This window comes from Myotis lucifugus, unplaced genomic scaffold (genome assembly GCF_000147115.1).
Source record: "Myotis lucifugus unplaced genomic scaffold, Myoluc2.0 scaffold_57, whole genome shotgun sequence".
NCBI classification, from domain to species: domain Eukaryota; kingdom Metazoa; phylum Chordata; class Mammalia; order Chiroptera; family Vespertilionidae; genus Myotis; species Myotis lucifugus.
In genome coordinates, this window is record NW_005871105.1 from 1396600 (window position 1) to 1418259 (window position 21660).

At 37.3% G+C, this 21660-nt stretch overlaps 2 protein-coding genes across 7 annotated transcripts in view; one reads left to right on the plus strand and one right to left on the minus strand.

The window, feature by feature from the left end:
- On the plus strand, window positions 1-11922 carry RSPH4A (radial spoke head 4 homolog A). 2 transcript variants are annotated; one of them, XM_006089186.3, is made up of 6 exons: window positions 1-713; window positions 1695-1929; window positions 6163-6900; window positions 8059-8212; window positions 9621-9738; window positions 11361-11922. In XM_006089186.3, exons 1-6 carry the CDS (start codon window positions 1-3, stop codon window positions 11593-11595), a joined length of 2193 nt encoding a protein of 730 aa, XP_006089248.1. In that variant the 3' UTR covers window positions 11596-11922. The 2 variants fall into 2 exon arrangements, with proteins under 2 accessions (XP_006089248.1, XP_006089249.1); XM_006089187.3 differs by lacking the exon at window positions 8059-8212 and having other exon boundaries at window positions 11361-11448.
- The window catches only part of ZUFSP (zinc finger with UFM1 specific peptidase domain), a 17463-nt gene continuing 7253 nt past the window's right edge, over window positions 11451-21660 (minus strand). For 2 of the 5 annotated variants that reach the window (XM_014456229.2, XM_006089191.3), the window contains exons 5-10: window positions 21198-21366; window positions 19124-19312; window positions 18546-18711; window positions 15520-15671; window positions 14258-14478; window positions 13441-14039 (exon numbers count right to left, since the gene is read on the minus strand). In XM_014456229.2, the coding sequence (XP_014311715.2) occupies window positions 13992-14039; window positions 14258-14478; window positions 15520-15671; window positions 18546-18711; window positions 19124-19312; window positions 21198-21366 (945 nt within the window). In that variant the 3' untranslated portion in view covers window positions 13441-13991. Of the gene's footprint in view, window positions 11561-13440; window positions 14040-14257; window positions 14479-15519; window positions 15672-18545; window positions 18712-19123; window positions 19313-21197; window positions 21367-21660 lie in introns of those variants that run through there. The other 3 variants (XM_023754171.1, XM_023754172.1, XR_002829399.1) reach the window with 3 other exon arrangements.

A 21660-nucleotide genomic window follows, 5' to 3' on the forward strand; every position in this document is an offset into this window, starting at 1 on the left:
ATGGAAGACTCCAGTGCCCTGGAGCCAGAAAAAGAAAACCAGGAATCGGGGGAAGAAAGGAGGCCATGGGACGAAATGACAGCAGCTTCTACCCAAGATCCTCAGCCTGGATTATCTGAACACCCGGAGTCAGAGCAGGGGCCTGACACTGGACCCCAGCCCGGGAGCAGCCCGCCTGGGAGCTCGCCCGGGAGCAGCCCACCTCGGAGCCCGCCCGGGAGCAGCCCGCCAGGGAGCAGCCCACCTCGGGACCCGCCATCTAGAGGCAGCCCACGTGTGGATTCCTCCTCCCCTCCTCCTCTGGCTCTGTCTGGACAGCACCTCGCTGCACCATGGCGCTCAGACAAGACCGCGAGGGGGATTCCTGAAGCCGGGACACCTCACCCTGACCACTTGCAACAATCATCTGATGAAGGAGAATCGACACCTCATCAAACTGGCCAGTCAAAGGGGAACGCCTTTCAACAGCTTCAGCAAACCGACGGTCACCTGTATGAGCCGAGGGACGCGAACTGTAACAACTCTAAACAGGAAGAGCTGAGATGTGACATTTCTCAGGAGGAAGACTCAGACAGTAAACGTCATCTGGATGAGGATGAGGCCGAGGCTGAGCCTGAGCCTGAGCCTGAAGCGGCCCCCAGCATGCTTGAGATTGCCGTTCAGAGCGCTAAGGCTTACCTACTGAAGACCAGTAGCAAGTCAGGCTTAAATCTGTAAGTCCTGCAGGGAAAAAGAGAGGAAAGTATGGCAAAGAAAAGGGGGTGTGAGTATCTCTGGGTGAGAGTGTGTTTCTTTGGGGAAATACCTTTGAAAAGTCTGTATTAGTATGAGTTGGTGGCTTAATAACTCTTTGCACCACAGGCCTCAAAATACGTCATTGGTGGGGATTCCTCTAGTTTCTTTAAAGACCCTTGGCGCAGAGAAACAAAGCCTAGGAATTATGGAATCTTGGGTGTGAAAGAGACCAAAGGGATAGTGAAGCCCCAGCGTCCCTTCAGGAAGCTTGTAACAGGAGCTTTCTGCCAGTGATGGGGAGCACCTGGCTCTGCTGTCAGCATCAGAGTGCTCGCCTGGCTTGGTTTTGAGTTCTCACCAGGCCAGTCCTAGGTGACCAGTTATCTGTTTTTCTGGAGCTGTCCTGATGTGAGCGCTGAAAGCTCTGCATCTGAAGAAACTCCTAGTCTAGGCAAACCGGGGGAATTAGCCACCATAATTGGTCTAAAGAATAAAAAGTTCATATTTAATGTGTGCAATCTCTCACAAAACTCAAGATTGACTATTTAAAATGTTATTTACAAATTACTGTCTTAAACTACAATTTACTTAAGCTTTAGGGATGTGATCTGCTGCTCAGTTAAGGTAAAAAAAAAGAAAAAAATGTTAATCACTTTAAAATTTATAACTAAGAGATTTCAATCTCAAATAAAATGTGAAATGTTCCTGATATAAAATATGTATCTTTCTATGTTTTTCTTTAATATTTTAAATATTCATATCATATTGGAGATATTTTTGAAGGAAAATTCTAGAATAGGTTTTTCTGGCAGTGGAAGTTACCATGTTTATTCACTTAAAATTTCTGAAGGTTTTGAGTTGTTGAAGTTTCCTAAACACCAGCTTCCTGAGTCTGCATGAAATGCTTCTTCAAACGCTTTTGACGTGGGTAACACCTGGAATTTTCTCTTTTTGGATAGATATGACCATCTTTCTAATATGCTGACCAGGATCTTAGATGAGCGTCCTGAAAATGCTGTGGACATCATTGAAAATATTAGCCAAGATGTAAAGATGGCACATTTTAGTAAAAAACTAGATACACTCCAAAATGAGAATGAGATGCTTCCAACGTATGAAATAGCAGAGAAGCAAAAGGCTCTTTTTCTCCAGGGAAATTTGGAAGGAGCTGACCAAGAACTGGAAGATGAAATGGTAAGTCACTACTGTAAATCTGAATAGTGCAATTCTGGGGTTTGATTGGAGGTGAGTGGGTGTGGCTCTAAATCCATATCAATAGTCTCTTCTGGCTTGCTAAATAGTACTTTCAACCTCATTTCACATCACTCATTTCCTTGTTTAGTTTTTTGTTTTCACACTGTGGTTTAGTATCGCACAGGCTTAGCTATTACATGTTTGTGGGGCTGAGGTATTCATGTCAGAGAAAATGGTTTCTTCATCTTTTAAATTCCAAAGTGCCTGGTACAGACCTGGGCCTACAGCTGTTTCTTATTAACTCCTTGTTGAATGAATGAATTACTGTCAGATCATTTAAAATCAGGCTTTAAATCAATGTGCATATTTCCCTTTAGTTTATTAGACAAAGTAGAACTACTTCTAATGTCATTTTCATTCTCTTCCAAGGCAACTTCTTCATATTATGTCTTGATATTATAAATATTATGCCAATGAATTATAATAGAAAAGGAGAGAGATCAAATGTCTTTTAATCCCCAGAGACAAATTGTTGAAAATATTTAGAGAACATTGGTGACAGAATTAAAAAGCTATCATTAGAGAATAAAATCTGTTTTATCACAGATATTCTAGCTGCAAATATTTCAAAATAGTATCCAGTATTGTGTTTCCTAAATGCCTACATGACTGTAATTTATACCACCAAGGAGTGTATATACCTACTGAGCTTTCATGTTTTGTTACCACTAGACTTTTTAAAAATATGTCTATATATTTGCAAAATAAATGTTTAGAGTGAGATGATTTCAGAAAAGGGCAAAGAGTTTGATTAGGGAAAAGACAGGAGGGTTGAGAATCTGGACCCATAGGGCTCGGCAACCTTGGTGGGGAGATCCAACTTGACATAGTGGGCCCAGGGTACCCAGAGGGAACAAGTGATCGGTGTTATGGAACTGACATCAACTCTTCTTTTCTGAAAATACCTTACTCCAACCATTTAGTTATATGGCCACATCCAGAGAAGATGAGTCTTGAGGCAAACAGCATTTAGGGATCAAGCAGAAGGCAGATACTCTCATGGAGGAATTTATCAAAGGTCAAACTCCAGTATGGGAACGGGACATTGGGGTATCTATAGGCACAACACTGTCAATTAGGGATCTGCGTCCTAAAATTAGGATAAGGAATGAGAATACAGAAAGCTGTTTAATTCTGGAACCTGAGCCTCTTATTCAGATTCCATAAATTCTTCCTCAATTATGTCTTCAAATGTAGTCATGATTGAGTACTTCTACATTCCTTTTATTTATCCTATATATTACCACACATATGGTACTATATTGATTTTTATTGACTCCATATATTACCATCTACAGTAATAAAAGAGAAACATGCAAATTGGTGTCACACCGCTACCCTTCCCATTGGCTAATCCGGGTGATATGCAAACTAACTGCCAGCCAAGATTGCGGCCGGCAGCCAGGCAGCTTGAAGCTAACAGGAGGCTTGCTTGCTTCAGTGACGGAGGACTCCAACGTTCCCCGCCTGCCGCTGCCGGCTTCTGAGCTTGCAGTTTGAAACATTGTTACAAATACAGAAGCTAAACAAAACCCCAGAAACCTGCTTTCAGCCAGCCAGGATCTCAGAGCTGGAGTTGAAACAGTGTTTCGATTATAGAACCCAAACAAACCAGATACCTGCTTTCAGCAGCCAAGGCCTAAGAGTTGGAGCCAAGCCTCAGAGCTAAAGCTGGCCCAGAATAAAAAAAAAAAAGAAAAAAAGGAGCGGTTGGGAGCTTCAGTCACCCGCCAGCCTGAAAACAGCCCTCAGCCCCTCACCCAGACTGGCCAGGCACCCCAGTGGGGACCCCCACCAGGATCCAGGACACCCTTCAGGGGAAATCAGCCGGCCCCCACCCGTGCACCAGGCCTCTGTCCTATATAGTAAAAAGGGTTAATATGCCTCCCAGCACCGGGCTCTGTGAGTGACAGGGGGCAGCGCCCCAACCCCCTGATTGGCCCTGCTCTGTGCATGACAGGGGGGTGGCGCCGCAACCTCCCCATCGACTCTGCCTTGAGTGTGACGGGGGCGGTGCCCCAACCCCCCAATCGGCCCTACCCTGAGCGTGACTGAGGGTGGCATCGCAACCTCCCGATCCGCCCTGCTCTGTGCATGACAGGGGGTGGCGCCCCAACTCCCCAATCAGCCCTGCTCTGAGCCCGACCAGGGGCTGCACCTAGGGATTGGGCCTGCCCTCTGCCACCCGGGAGCAGGCCTAAGCCAGCAGGTCGTTATCTCCCGAGGGGTCCCAGACTGCGAGAGGGCACAGGCCGGGCTGAGGGACCTCCCCCCCCCCGCCCCCCAGTGCACAAATTTTTGTGCACTGGGCCTCTAGTATGTATATAATAATTATTTATTTTTTATAAAATATATGGTAATATATAAAAACATATAGAACATACCTCAGAGATATTGCAGGTTTGGTTCCAGACCACTGCAATAAAGTGAATATTTCAATAAAGCAAATCACACAAATCTTTTGTTTTCTGTTTACACATTATTTATGTTTACACTATACTGTATTCTATTAAAGGTGTAATAGCATCATATCTAAAAAACAATGTACAATAGTAACATCAAAGACCACTGATCATCTATATATATAAAAGGCTCATATGCTAAGTTTCCAAATGTCTGACCAGTTGCTATAATGTGCACTGAATACCATGGGGCAGATGTTCAATGCAGGAGCTGCAGTGACGTGCACTGGCCATTTACAAAGAAATGGCACCACAGACCTGGCGCCCACAAAGCAACACTCAGCTTCCCCCAAGTGGGACACAGGCCCTGCCATCACCCCGGAGCAATAGCCCACCAAATTGCAGCCGATGTTGCCAAGACCCCATGGCACAAAATGTGGCCCACAGTCCAGCCAGGAGATGGTGGCTGTGGCTGTGGGGTAATGATGTCACAAAGCAATGCCAGGCTTCCTCTCCCTACCAACTAGCCTCCTTGCAGTTTCTTCAGCCCAGGAACATGACTTGCTTTATAGCCAGGTGAAAACATTTTACACTTTAAATGTCTATGAAGCTTTTTCCCATGCCTCATCTCATTTGATCCTCACAGAAGACCTGGAGTAGGTAGATAGGAGACTCGGTCAAATCCTATTGTCTTTTCATTAGCAGGAAAATGGAGTTTTAGAAAGCTTAGAAACTTGACCCGACTGAAAAGAAGTAAGAAATAATAGACCTTGAAAATGACTTCAGGTTTTGTTACTGCACAGAATATACTAAAACACTGCTGCAGTTAAATATTTTACCCTTTATTCTCTCTGAGTGATCTACAATAATAATCTGCTTTGTGTTGATATTAACTGCTGTGTTGCTGACAATTACCTGAAAGAGAAGTTGGGGTGCTTCATTGGCCTGGAAAGAGTTTAGCTAAATCAGAAAGCAGGTCTAATTAAGCAAGTTTATTCTATATCTATAAAAGGCTAAGTTGACTCGCACACGCGCGATACATATAAAGCTCTTGCTGGTGCCAATCGCATGCATGTGTTTTGATCTGTCATTGCCGATCAGTGAATTTGGTTGACACTTCTATTATAGAGAAAGGGCGAATAATGATATTGAAATATGTCTTCTAATTAATTTCCTTTCAATGTGTACGAATTCGTGTACTGGGCCACTAGTAAAAATATAATGAAAAAGTTTGAATATTGTTAGAATTTCCAAAATATGACACAGAGACATGAACTGAGCAAATGCTGTTGATTAGTAAAATATGCAGTATCTGCAGAGTACAATAAAGCAAAGCACAATAAAATGAGATATACCTGTATAAATATATACATTTACATAAGTAAACATTTTCTAAAAATATGTGTGTAGATAGGTTATAGCATATTTTATTATTTCAAGATAGTAAAGGGGCCACTTAAACATTTTTTTTATAAACAGGGGATGTTGAATATTTATTTTTCATAATGATTATTACATTTTCTCTGCCTAAGATACATACATGCAATAAGATTATTATAATGATGAGTGTAAAACACAATGGCAGAAGCTACATTTATAAATGAGATGAATGAAATTTGCAAATTAATGAAGTGATCTAAATCTTGAAAGAAATGTCAAAGATATGGTGTAGACAGAAAGTAGAGCTAATATCAAGATGTTTAAAAGGGAAAGAGGAAGCAAGCAGGTCTCTTTATAGATAGCATGTTAACCACAGCATTTGTATTCGCAGGCAGAATACTCTCTCCCCAATGTAATGGAGTCAGCATTTTATTTTGAACAAGCTGGAGTTGGTTTGGGCACCGATGAGATTTATCGCATATGTCTTGCCCTCAAGCAGCTCACTGACACCCACCCAATCCAAAGATGCCGTTTCTGGGGCAAGATCTTGGGTCTGGAAATGAATTATATTGTAGCTGAAGTGGAATTTCATGAAGGAGAAGATGAAGAGGAGGTGGAAGAGGAAGATGTAACTGAAGAGAGGGACAATGGAGAGAGTGAAGGTGAAGAAGATGAGGATGAATTACCAAGGTCCCTTTACAAGGCCCCACAGCCTATACCAAAAGAAGAAAGCAGAACAGGTGCCAACAGATATGTTTATTTTGTTTGCAATGAACCAGGAAGACCATGGGTGAAGTTACCATCAGTCACACCTGCACAAATTGTTATTGCAAGAAAAATCAAGAAATTTTTCACAGGGCGATTGGATTCTCCCATCATCAGCTACCCACCTTTCCCAGGAAATGAGAGTAATTACCTACGAGCACAAATTGCCAGAATTTCAGCAGGGACCCATGTCAGCCCTTTAGGATTCTATCAGTTTGGTGAAGAGGAAGGAGAGGAGGAGGAAGAAGTAGAAAGTGGGCGAGATAACTTTGAAGAAAACCCTGATTTTGAAGGCATCCAAGTGGTTGATCTAGTGGAATCCCTATCCAATTGGGTTCACCATGTACAACATATACTCCCTCAGGTAGGGGCTTTGCAGTTCTCAATCTATCAGCCAATCAGCACATATGTATTAAATTCAGTATACAATGCATACATATATTCAGACTCTAGACAGAGAAAGAGGTCATTAAAAATCAAGTAAAAGCACAGGGTACTATATAATTGGCAAGTAATATAGACCTCGGATCTTCAAACAGATTTTTATTTCCAAACAGAAATAAGATAATCATTTCTATGGAGTATTGGACAAGTTATTTAAGGATTAAGATTTATTTGTGTTGTGAAACTAATTTTGGGAACCATTTTTTAAACATTCTATTTCTATAATACATGGAGATTTTATGCCAAGAACAATAAAAAAATATAATAAAAATAAAAACAAGCAAACAGTGCTAAATAGCAGTTATATAGCACATATTCTACTAGGTGCTCTTAATAGCCTTTTATATGCATTACATCATTTCATAATCATGACTGTATAAAAGGCATCAGACAATAGTGGGGTGAAGACCTGTGGGGGTGGGGGTAGTGTGGAAGGGGTCAATGGAAAAAAAAGGGGGATATCTGCAATACTTTCGATAATAAAGATAAATTAAAAAATAATATTATCCTTATTATACAGATGAGGGAATTGAGGCAGAGTTGAGGAAATGTAAAATAAGTAATATACTAATAAGCAATAGGGTCAGATGTGAGTAGGCATAATGGATCCAGAGTTCATCCTTTTAATCACTCTGCTCTACTACCTCATCCGCAGGTAGAAAATCTTTATACTTGGACCTACATATGAGATATTCTTACATCTTTAGATAAGAGTTAATCAGATCAGAAATCATAACCCCAAACCTCCATACCTAATCTTATAATTTTTATTAAAAATATTACATTATTTTTCTTATATATTATTTATTACAAATAAGTAAAATGCATTATTTTTTTTAACTAAGGCACTGCTAATTTTAAAATATACCTGTTCTGTAACTTCAAGTAGTTGGCAGATTCCTGAAATATATAGTACAATCTTTTGCTTGAAAAAAACCTAGATCATAATAGCACTTGGTAAATATATGTTGGTGAATGAATAAATTCCCACACAGTGAAACCTTATGCAGATAATTTCATGAATCCAAATGAATACTCTGATATTTTAAGATCTTCATCTTGCAATATTCATACTCAGGGTCGCTGTAATTGGTTCAACCCCATACAAAAAAGTGAAGAGGAAGAAGAAGAAGATGATGAAGAAAAAGAAGAAGAAGAAAAAGGAGAAGAGCCTGACTACATAGAACAGGAAGTGGGGCCTCCTCTCTTGACACCAATCTCTGAAGATTTAGGTAATTTTACATAAACTTTATATGTTATCACTATTTATATTGTACTATATATACCTATACTGTGCATATGTATACTATGTAATATTACTATACTATATACATAGCATACATATATGTATACCACATATACACATACTATGTATATTTAATACTATATACACATACTATATGTGTAATACTATATATACATATACTATGTAATATTACTAGTATATGTAGATAGTAGTATATCTAGTATATATAATGTACTATATGTATGGTATATGTGTATATAATATACTGCATCTACATATCTACACACACACACACACACACACACACTATAGTATAGTACTATAGTATAGTATATGTGTGGAATAAAGAATGTAGCTGGCCAAACCACCAACTTTCTCTGACAGAAGTTAAAGAAGTGCCACACAGGGAGGAAACAAGTTGGCTGTAGCTCTTACTGAAATGCTGACAGTTATCTTATATATCATTCTTATCTTGCATTCTGCACACCATAGACCAGGGGTGGGCAAACTTTTTGACTCGAGGGCCACAATGGGTTCTTAAACTGGACCGGAGGGCCGGAACAAAAGCATGGATGGAGTGTTTGTGTGAACTAATATAAATTCAAAGTAAACATCATTACATAAAAGGGTACGGTCTTTTTTTTTTTTTTAGTTTTATTCATTTCAAACGGGCCGTAGTTTGCGGAGAGAAGACATAGCGAGATGGCCATAAACACTTGACATTATCTACACCTATTAACAGGGTAATGTGCGTAATTTGACCGGGAGAGCTTCGGGACGTTCTTGTGTACACAGCCATGCTGGCGGGCCCGTGGGTAGAAATGATTACATCCTTGGGAGGTGAGTGCAGTTGTACCTGATCAGCCTGGGGGGGGGCGCAGCTGGGGGTGATCAGTCTGGTGGTGGGGGGGCATTTGGGGGCAAGCAGGCCGGCAGCGGGGGGCAGTTGGGGGTGAGCAGGCCGGCAGGCAGAGTGGTTAGGGGCAATCAGGCAGGAAGGCAGGCAGGCAGGTGAGCAGTTAGGAGTCAGCAGTCCCGGATTGCGAGAGGGATGTCCGACTGCCGGTTTAGGCCCTATCCCTGTAAACCGGCAGTAGGACATCCTTCAAGGGGTCCCAGATTGGAGAGGGTGCAGGCCGGGCTGAGGAACACCCCCTCCCCGTGCACGAATTTTGTGCACCGGGCCACTAGTATAGTGTATAAGTATTCAAATTTCATTGCTCCACAATGTTCATAAAATTCCCTCCTGGTTTTATGTTAAGTTGCTGATGTTTAACTCTCTTTCTATGTCAAATGTTTTTGTGTTTTATTATTTACAAAAATAGCTTCTCTGTTACACAGTATATCCTTGTCTATGTAGGCATTAAGCTTTTGATTTTCTCATTGATTTACAGAGATCCAGAATATACCACCTTGGACAACACGACTATCTTCAAATCTCATTCCTCAATATGCTGTTGCTGTTCTCAGATCCAACCTTTGGCCTGGAGCATATGCCTTTTGCAATGGCAAGTAAGTATGTGACAACTTTCAAAGTTATGACTGTGATTATTTAAGTTCTGGAAAGTATGTTACCCCTGAAATCTTAGGTTATTATTTTAACTCATTTTTAGCAAGATTTATTCAAACTTCTATATTATACAGTAAAGCATCAAATTTAGAATATTAGAATAATTTAGACTTCTGCCTTTTCTGAATTATTTAATTAAAGAAGCTAAAATATGGCTTTTCTTCTATAATTATTTGAATAATTGATATTCACTTAATTGAAGTAATTCTAAGCAGTGTTTAGTTTAAATCTCTCATTTTTTGTTGGGTACCTTGATAAAAGATACTTAAAAATATGTATTATTTAGGCTATCATTTTCAAGAGAATTAGGATGAAGAGGATACTAAATGCCCTCACTTCCTTGTGTGTTATACTTCCATTTCTTACCTAATAAATCCAGTGTTAAAAGCTAAGCTGAAGAGAGAGCTGAGCTGCTGAATGTCAGAGTAGTCATTAATGTAACAACCCAAAAATGAAAAAAAGAGAAAGCACTGTGACAGTATAAGCAAGAGAAAGCACTGGTTTCCTCCCCCACCTCCTGCCCCCGTTCCATTTTTCCCCATGGAATGGCACACTGGTGGAAGGTCAGGTGGATCAGCACAGATGTGGGTGTCATCTCACCGACAGGGGAGGCCCTGACATAAGGCTCTTGCAGTTTTATGGGCCAGGGAGCCGGGGGAAGTGGGGGAGAGCTAGGGAAAAGTACTGGATACTGAGAGTGGGGAAGAGTGTTTTTAAGGTTTCCCCTTCTCTCCTCTAACACCCCCCACCCCATAAGGAGGCCTTAGCAGAGGTACCCTTAGACCTCTACTGAAGGCCTAGATAGAGACCTAGGAGTGAAGGCATCTGAGCTAGGAACGGAAATATGTGAAGAGCATGACAGGCCAGAGGGGCCAGAGTTCTCGACTGCCACTCCCCTGAGACTGCTGACTGCACCGAATCTGGAGCGGAGAGGGCAATTGTCCTGTGAGGCATGCTGGGAAAAGCCTTTGTACTTGCCCGTGGTTCGGCGGGGAAAATCACATAGGTCTTCAACCACAAGCCCACTCCTCCCCTAGCCAAAAGTTTGCTAGGTTGGAAACTTTTTAAAAAAATATTTTCTTTTATTGATTTCATAGAGGAAGAGAGGGAGAGAGAGAAACATCGATAGGAGGGAATCATTGATCAGCTGCCTCCTGCACGCCCCCTATTGGTGATCAAACCCACAACCAGTGCATGTGCCTTGACCAGACTAGGTTGGAAACTTTTAAATTCTTCCTAACTCTAATGATAGTAACTTCCGCCCCCGCCCCCTGCCCCCGAAAATAAATGATCAAAGGCTATGGTTTTGGTGTAGGGTACATTTTGACAGGGTCAGGCCCCATGGTTTTCTTAACCAGCTTAAGCTGTTCGGATCATAGAAATGCCCTGTGCTGGAAGAATCATTTAGGGGTAGTTCATCTCTAATGCATTTTAAATATATTGTTTTGAAATTATGGGACTATGCTATTTCAAGTACTTTATCATTACAGGAGAGGAAGGTCAACTTTTCTTACTGAAAAAAATGATAGAATGATCATCTACATTTTTTTTTTTTAACTTATAGAAAGTTTGAAAATCTCTACATAGGCTGGGGTCATAAATATAGTCCAGACAGCTATGCACCTCCAGTTCCACCACCAGCTTGTCAAGAATACCCCAATGGACCAGAAATTACAGAAGCGGATGACCCCAGTGTGGAAGAGGAGCAGGCTTTCAGGACTGCACAGGAAGCTGCTGCGCTTCCAGCCGAGGAAAACAAAGAAACTGAGGAAGATGAAGATGAAGATGATTATGACTAGCGAAAATAAAATGGGGTGCTCAATTCAGCAGCATATATACTAAATAAAACTGACACCGTTTTATGAGACTGATGCATACATACTACTTATGTGGTTCTAATTATATATATTCATGTGCAAAATGCCATTCCCTGAAATAATCAAATTTGGAATTTTATGTTTGGAATTATTAGTATGTACTTATAGAAAGATGCTCAATGGATTTTGCAGAGGCTAAATGACATGTTCTGCATTACTGTTCTGATAGCCACAACCAATGGAATATGTGCTTCTGTATTTTTTTCAGGTCTCAAGTTTAACTTCTAATATGGCAAACATGAAAATATATAACCCACAAAAGCTTCTTGGGCACTTCAATATTTTTTTGAGCATCAAGGGGTATCAAGGTAAATATTAAGTTTATAATTTCATCACCTGCTCAAAGCCTTTGGGAACACTCAAATTTTTAACCTTTTTACTTGTTACTTCTTTATTTTTTGTTTAAAGTATTACATGTCTCCATTCTACTGACTGACACCCCCCTCCCCACCTCCCTATTTCCCCCCAGGATACTTGTTACTTCTTAAAGAACTTCTTCAGTGTCTTTCATCTTACAGAAATTGGTTTGCAGAAATGGCTTGCTGGGATATTCAGAGACTTCAGAGTAATGTTTTCTATCATTACTTCTCTAAAACTGTATTTTCATTCACTAAAAATGTATTTTTAAGTCCTGTATGTGCTAGGTACCCTAAGGCTACTGGCTGGCAGTCTGCAGATTACTGATCTATAGACACTGCTTATCAAATACTTTGAAGGTACACTTATTCAGACTTGTGCAGTTCAGGAAGAACTCCAAGAGGTGGAGAACTAAAGGTAAGAAGGTCTTAGGCAGCACCAACTATATTTTGGTGAAGGACTTTGGGCTAAAAGGAGTGGAACTTTGAAAGTGGTGAGAGATGAGCCTGGAGAGGCAAGCAGGGCCCAGGTTGTTTGGGATATTCGGATTTTATACATAAACAGGGAAAAGGACTCAACTAGGAAGTGACAAAATCATATTTGTAAGGAACATTTGGCTTCTGTGTAGAAGATGGATGACAGAGAATCAAGACAGGGACTCCAGTTAGCAGGTTATCTAGGTAAGAAGTAATGATGGCATGAAAAAGGATAACTGCATGCGGATATGAGGGAGAAACCTGGTCACTAGTCTGAAGGACAAAATATTAGAAAGGATTATTTCTAGAATTTTCCAATTGGCAATATTATTCATTCTTGGAATGCAATTTTCAGTATTCAGTGGTGTAGTGAGTATTTATAAAACTTCATTCAAGTACATTCTTGTTCATTTTTCATGGTATGACAGTTGTTTTTCTTTTTTGTTGTTTAATATCCATTTCCTCATCTACCCCGATTTCCTTTCGAGAAATTGCCTTTGTCCAGGGCAAACATCATGGCATCAGATTCCTTTTGGGAATCTGAATTGTGAGCAGAGACATTCTACCTTGGCTCTTGCTATGAATCAGACCACAGTCTAGGAGTTGCCTTGGTTCCAGCAAAGTGCCCTAGTTACCTATGGATCCTGTGAGCGTCTCTGATCTACTCTCAATGAATTTTTTTCTGCTTCAGTTGGCCAGAGTAGGATTCTTTTATGTAACCTTACACAGCACAGCCAACATGAGTCTGAAAGTTTCTTTCCTATAGGACATATTAAACACTAGACTCTAAATCTCAGTTGTATAGGTAAGAGTGTGAATACTGAACAAAAGCAAATCCCTCTTTTCAGAGTGACATCTGTTGTTAAATATTAAGTTATTTCAAGGAGCTAAGGAGGGAATTTCATTAAATGTTTTACAACAGAAGAAAACAATGTTTTGATTAAATTTATTGGGGTGACATTGATTAAATTTATTGGGGTGATATTAATATGATATCGATTTCAAGTGTAATTTCTATGATACATGATCTGTATATTACATTGTGTGCCCAACACCCAAACATTGGTAAGAATCTGAAAGTAAGACAGCCTGGGATTATGAAAATTTTTCCAGGCAAATTACTAATCTTACAGTTTCAGCTTCCTCACACACTAATAATAACACTTGTCTCACAGAACTATTTTGAAGATTAAACTAATTAATACATGGAAAATACTAAGCATACCTAACATAAGAACCCAATAAATATTAAATATGACTATAATACAAAATCAGTTTCTGAAACGGGTAAGAAATACAAAACCCACAATGCAAACAAGGTATTTTTCTAAATTTCTAAACAGTGAATCACTAATGATATATCTAGACATTTTAGAAACTAAAAGTTGAGTATTTAGAGAATTCACAGGTTCATAAGTTGCATTAAGGAATTTAATATCTGAATTTGGGACATGAAGTTCCACACTCACTGAAATGCTTAATTCTTCAAGGAATCTTCTCAGCTGTAAACACTTGAGATGCTTGTCTCCTGGCCTTGAAACAAAATTTTTTAAAAAATTGTTAATTGTAAGCAGAAATCAATTAGTCCGAATACATATTATTCTAATATTTTAAAAAATCTAAAAATACTTTCAAGATAATGAAAGTTTCTTAAGTAAAATTACAATTTTGAATTTAAGAAATGAGAAATAAACATTTTAAAATTCAAGCCATAAAAAAAATTAAATAAAATTCCAGATTTAAAGACTTACAATTTTCTCTTCTGCAGTAAGAACGCCCTCTACTGCCACTATCTGGTACTGTTTATGCTTTAAATTTCCCACAAATTTCCGAAGTTGCTTGAGACTGTTAGCCTCCATGTCTTGCTTTAATAGTTTCTGCATTTCTCGAGAAGGACATCCAGGATCAAATACTAGTAAACATAACGTTTGGTTTTTTCTCTCTTCAATTCCAACAACTGTTCGACTATGACCTATCAAAAAATAAAGTAACAGCTACATATGATTTACCTACAGCCATACATACAGATATAAATATGTATACACACACACTGAATACTCTCTCTGCGTATACGGAGTGTGTGCAAATGAATGTTTAGAAAATAAATATAGTTAGTCCCTCTGACATAGTTATCTGACCTCTCTCATTCCTAAGACACAAGCATTCAGTTCTACTTCCTAACTTTTCAGTTTTCCTTTGTCCAATTTTAGTTTTCTGAAGGCTTCATTACAAACAATTTTCTACTGTTGTCACACATTTTAGTTTTTCTTTCCCAATTCCTTGATCATTCCTATTCAAAGATCTCAAATGAAAGGATTTGAAAATTACCTACCATAAAACAAAACTCTAATGGTTCTAAAAGGTAAACAGAAATAAATATATACTATATACTAGAATTTCAAAAGTTAAGCTTTACAGCTTGTATTCCTAAATGATGAAATTCCTAACAATTACTTTTCCTCATTTCTGTCAATCCAGATCACCCATTCAATATTTGTCAAACACGCCTGTGCCGGGCACTAGTCCAGGAATCAGTGATACAAAGCAAGCAAAACAAACTTTCCTGCCTTCATGGAACTCACATCACAATAGGAAGAAATACTCTATAAGCAAGATAAATAAGGAAAGTATATATTATACTGTATCTAAAAAAATAAAGCAGGGAAAAGGAGTAAGAAATGCCAGTGGTGGGAAGCTGGGATAATGAGATGAACTCTTAGGTAAGGTGGTCAGGGAAGGCCTGACTGAAGTGACACATGGGTAAAGATCTGAAAAAAATAAGGGATAAACAATAAAGGAAGAGTGAACCACGCAGCCCTGAAGATACCAAGGGTATCATCTTTCATTACCCAGGAATAGACTGAAATGAAAATGTAACTATGAAAATCAGACAGGCGACTATCACCCTACTCCCCATGATCAGACTTTTAACCTGTCCTAAAGCAAAAGCTAACTCTTTGTTGTATAAAGATATGCTTGTAAGTTACAGTTATTATTTCTGAGTTGCACTAACCTTGATGTTGCAGATAGATAGGAGGTTTAGATGTACACACTGCTTTTGGACCCCCTTCCCTCTCTGTAGAATAATAGTTCAGTATCCATTCAAACAGGCGAGGGTGTGTACCCAAAGGACCAGTTGACTTGTGAAAATCCACAATACGGCACCTAGAAAAAATGGACAGAATAAATTATTTAGAAAATATTTTAAAAATCATTTTCATCAGTGGAGTTAATACAAAACAATTCTTAGTTTAAAACTAATTCTATCTCATTTTCCTAAGAAGAAAAAAAATGCAAATTTTATTTATATAAAAAACTGTCATTTTATGAGAAAATATTTAAATAACTTCATAATAAAGTTGATGACTTATAATTAAAGTTAAAAAGATTTCCTGACATGCAAAATCTCCATGAATAAATGAGATTTTAAAAAATCACCTACATAAAACCGGAGACACAGCTTTTATTCTAAAGCCTCTGAACCTTATAATCAATTGGAAGCCAACTTTTAATTTTAATTCCTTGACAACCACTCACATTTATCAAAAGTATCCTGAGTATTTTTCCTGTCAGCTCTGTCAAATTCCAATAATAAATAAGAAAAGAATACCTGTGGAAATCAGAAAAACCTGTGTACCCCATCTACCTATCTATCGATCTCCTATTTGGCACCAGACACCGGTTGTGGTATTGTTTCCTCAAGAGGAAGTCAACCTTGAATAAACAAAATTATTTTAACCAGTGTGTATACTTTTCAACAACTGTTTTAAAAAGGTCAGGTATAAACAAAAGCACTTTAAATACTTTATTTTCACTTTAAAGTATAGCATAGATATCCTGTCCTTGTGTCTGTTGGCAATAAAATCTCCAACTGTAATGGTTGTCATTTTAACTTCAGTAAGTTTAATGTTGGTAACTTTCAAACCGATTAGTACTGAGTTTTAAAGGTTGAAATCAAGTTTTGGATAGTTGTTAAAAAGTAGAAACGACTTTTGGGTTAGCAGTTAACTGCATGTTTGTATTTAAGAATGTAAATAGTACCCAACAGAGTATAATTCATGGAGTGCAAAAGGAAGACGTTTAAAAAACTAGCAAATAAATTCAGGTTCATTAATAAAAAGGCTTTATTCGAAGGAAGACTAAACTATTTCAGGTACCAAGAAAAAGCTGGATACATCAGGTATTTTAGATGGAAATTTTCCTTTCCTTAAAATTTTTATAAAAGCTCAAACATGATGAAGTACATATAATATGAATGTGTGAACAGATTGGCAAAAAGAAAAAAAAATTCAGAGGACATAAAACTAGTCCCTTCAATTTAAATCATTCATGTAAGTTATACACATATTCGTTATTTAAAATTTTAAAAATATTTTTAGCAATAAGTATATCAACTAATGTGGTAGAAATAGTGTAAAACACTGGATAAATTACCTAGGAACAAACATAAAAAGAAACTATGGAGTCATGAAGCTTAAGAGAAATTTTCTATTAAAGATGATCAAAGGCATCTACCTCTGTTCCCTCTCGAAAGCCCAACAACAAAATACTGAAGAAGGAAAGGACTTAAACACCCAAGGACAAAAAGAATGGGGGCAGATAAACGGTCGCACAATTCTGAAAAATGGAAAACTGAAAGCTTAGAGGCATAAGGTATTGGGGAGAGTAGTAATGGGGACAACAATAGGAGATTAATTGGAAGTTTGTATAAAGAAGGCAAATCACTTTTCACTTCCCCCAACACACACACACACACAGGCAGGAGCTGTAGCAGAAAAGTGGAGAACTCTTCTCTGAATGGCCTCTGAGAAAAGATCTCTCTCTATACTGATATTTGAGAGTTCCCCAACCAAATAGCAAGTTTCCACCTAAGACTCCTTAAATGAAGTCTGTTACTCTGCAAACCCCATGCAATCCCACAAAACCTCCAATCAGCTTTTTAGGGCCTTGTTCCTCACTCTAGGAATACACATTAAGGATTTACAAAAGGTAGAATGCCTTCAAAATGAAAAAGACTAAAATAAATAGATATGAAAAAAATTAACATGGAGGAAACAAAAGTGCAAGGAACAGAAAGATACAAAGTGTTGGAAAAAAATTTTGCAACCATAAAAGGAGTCTATGAAACTTTACCCCTTAGAATTAAAAACACGATTGCTAAAATAACATTTCAATAGAGTAGTTGGGAAATAAAGTTGAGTGAATCTAGACAGTAAAACAAAAAGCAAATATTAAAAAAAAAGACACGACCAATAAATTTACAGTTAACCTCTGAGCTCTTTCTACATTCCAATCACAGTTCCAAGCACTTTATTATTATCTCATTTAATTATCACTATAACTCTACGAAGGAGTTACTATTTATATGTTCTTTTATCAATGGTAGAACTAGGATAGAAATACTCTATAAATAAGATAAATAAGGGTACAGACAAATTAAATCACAGAGCAGGTAGATAGGAAAGCCGGAAGCAATTACAGGCATCTGACTCGAAAGTCCAAGCTTTTAAACACTATACTGAGATCTTACAATTCACCATTCCAGATTAGAAAGGAAAAACAAATCTCCACACAATATATCAAAATCCCACATTCCAGGTGAAATTTCATAATATCAGGGCTAACAAAAGATGCAAAAAATTTCCAAATAAAATAAAATCAGCAATAATATTTATACAGTCCTGAAGTAAACTTTAACTTCAAAAAAGCTGAGATTTAACCATGTTAGAAGGATTGAGAGTGAACAGGTGGGAAATATAAGGGGAATGCAGTAGACAATGTCTAACACTGATAAACCAAGAACAAAAGCCATGAAAGCATATTATTTAAAAACGGGAATGACAGTTGCTTCCAATAAAGACTAGAGAATGGAAAGGAGCATGAGATAGGAAATGAATTTATTATTTCATATAAACCTTTTAGTGCTACTTAAATTTTAATTTTTAACTACTGCTTTGATAGAAAAACAAACAAAAAAACAGCAACCATAAAACCTCCCAGATGTGACAATAATATCACCTTGGCTTTTTAGGTACATACTTTACCCTTAGGGAGGTCAGAAGTGTATATATTTCACATGCTCCAATCCAGGCCTTTGTTCCCTGTAGCCTGTCATTAAGTTGAGAGGCACCCTGAGGATCAAAACCTTCCCTCCATGCATCTTCAATCATAGACTGAATTTTTGGAATACAAGGAACTGACATACCTAAAATCATACAAGCAAACATGTTACATAGCAGTTATAAAAGTGTTGAATAGTATCTTTTAGCAGTACACCATTTACTCTAGAGAAGTCTAAGAGAGATATTGCTGACATCTGTTATTGTATCAGTTTTGCTTCCTCCAACCAGAATTCGGTTTTTAATGTAAATATCCTAAAGTATTTCTTCCTCAAAGCCATTAAGTGTCCTTACTATACATATTTCATGTACAGCATGTATTCTAGAGAAGCCTACAACAGTTTCTAAGAGTTATTCTTGATATTTTCTATCGTATCAGTTTCTCTAAATGTAAATATCCAAAATACTTCTTCATTAAAGCTATTAACTGTGCCCACTATATTTTAATTCCCCCATATCATATAAGGTGATAAGTTCAAAGTACTATACTTCACATACCTTTCAAGCAATCATCGTAAGTATCATTTTGTAATAATGATGACAGTAGCATTTGGAAATTTCTGTAACCACAACCCCAACCTTTGTCACCAAAAGAGGAATGAAAGTGATCCACTGCGGCAGAAAGCCACACACGCCTGACATCTGTGGCAGCATTCTGGTAATACCGGTAAAGTGCTTCAATAATCCCTAAAGTAGAAGAGAGAGAGAGAAGATTTAGAAGAATTAGTTACTTTCCTATGGCTGCCTAATATATTTCTAATATCAATCTGTCCCTCAAACGCCACATTTACATTTTGTCAATTCCATCTTTTTTATCTTTTTACTGATATAACCTTAGTTCATGTCCTGCTTTGCCATTAAATCAATCACTTCTAAATTTCAAGACAGCTTATCAAAAGGACATAGTATATTTTAGGGCTGTGCTCTGTAATCTTTTACATTTGTATTTATTTTAAATTATATATAAATTAGTGGTTCTTTAGTAACTCTTAAATATATGAACACTTAGAAATTAAAGAATGACACAAATTAAAAATAGACATTTTAATATTTTCTAACTGTATACCCTAATGAATCATATTACACATTTCCTAGGATCTCCTACTTCACATACTTCTTTTTACATGAAGACCCTTAGAGAAGTATAAGGGGAGAAAGTACAGATTCATTAAATGGTACTAAGATAAATAAGCAATAAGAAATTAAAGTATTGTTATAAAGGGAAAATATCTGATCCATCCTTTTCTTTCTCTTCTCCCTCTTTCCCTCTCACATACACATATGTACAGATAAATTCCAACTGGGTTAAAGTCAAAATATGAAAAGCAATTTTTCATAAAATATATAAATTAAAAAACAACAACCATGATCTCAAAGATGGGGGGAGTTTCTTAAAAATGACACTTTTACAATAATTTGAAAGAATATATGTAAGATATGGAAGCAACCCAAGTGCCCATCAACAGATCAGTGGATAAAAAGCTGTGGTACAAATATACAATGGAATATTACTCAGCCATAAAAAAGAATGAAATCTTACCACTTGTGATAACATGAATGGGTCTGGAGGGTATTATGCTAAGTGAAATAAATCAGTCAGAGAAAGATAAATACCAGATGATTTCACTTGTATGTGGAATCTAAAGAGCAAAATAATTGAACAAAATTGACACAGACTCATGGATACAGAGAACAGACTAATGATAGTCAGAGGGAAGCAGGGTTGGACTCAGTGAAGAAGTTGAAGGGATTGAGAAGTACAAATTGGTAGTTATAAAACAGTCATGGGGATGTAAAGTACATCATAGGAAATATACTAGTAGTCAATAATATTATAATAGGTAGATACTTCAAATATTTGGGAGACCACTTTGTAAAGTATGATTGTCTAACCACTATGCTGTAAACCTAAAACTAATACAAAATAACATTGAGTATAAACTGTAATTGAAAAATAAAATTTAAAAAATAAACATACCATATATGAAATTTAAAGGCAAAATTATAGACTTGAAGATATTTATACCTCATAAAATCAACAAAGAATTAGAATTTTAATGTACTTAAAGGACTTACACAAATTAGTAAGAAAAAGAAAAACAATCCAACAGAGAAAGGACAAATGAATGGAATAGGTTATTTCTTGAAGAAACTACCTCAGGAATAAACAAAGAAATGCAAATTAAGACATAGTACATCATTTCGTGCCCTAATGGCCAAAATTATATAGTGCCACCATACAAAGTGTGAGTGAGAATACAGATGCAAATGTGGATTTTGACCACTTTGGCAAACAATTCCATAATAACCTCAACGAAGTTAAAAAGTTCATTTTCCAAATACAAAGTAAATTAACACAATATAAAAGTGAATTATTTTTAGGTGAACTATTTAAGAACAGAAGTTTAGACGTTTCAAAACAACACATTTTAAAAAATTATTTGAACATAGTCTCACCTAAACCTATATAAACTGTAGATTATGAAAATTAGGCAAAATTCAAGTAATTCTGATGATTACTTCGGTGATACACAGAATATTAAAACCATGATTTTGATGTTTAAGAACTCACCAGAAGTTTTTGTTTTCCCATCATCAATACCAATAGCTAGTGATTCCATCATATCAGCTTTTCTTCTGTGAAATTCAGATGGATGCATTCTTCCACTATTTACTTCTCTCTCCATACTTCGTAGTAGCTGCTGTTTGTACCCTCCAGAATTATCTAAACCATATTGTCGCTATTGAATATAAAACAAATAACTCAATTTTTATGTCCCTTTACCTCGGTGAGGAAGGAAACTTACCATAATTTCATTTATCTGGAAATGCATTTTGAAACATTTTGGTCTACAGACTTCTATAAAAGTCAATTTAAAGATTTTTATGAGAAATAAATCACACGCATACAAAATTCCTGAATTAGTAAAAGCCTTCTCTATAAACAACCATCATGGCAAGAGACTTGCTTTTCTTGTGGTAGAGAATCCTGTTTTCCTACTAAAAGTACAAGGCAGACAAGTTCTGAACACACT

Bases quoted from the DNA above. Each gene is read 5' to 3' on its own strand.
- RSPH4A (XM_006089186.3), top strand. From the start codon at position 1: ATGGAAGACTCCAGTGCCCTGGAGCCAGAAAAAGAAAACCAGGAATCG. The intron at 714-1,694 runs GTAAGTCCTGCA...CTTTTTGGATAG, and splicing joins AGCAAGTCAGGCTTAAATCT to ATATGACCATCTTTCTAATA. The intron at 6,901-8,058 runs GTAGGGGCTTTG...ATTCATACTCAG, and splicing joins TACAACATATACTCCCTCAG to GGTCGCTGTAATTGGTTCAA.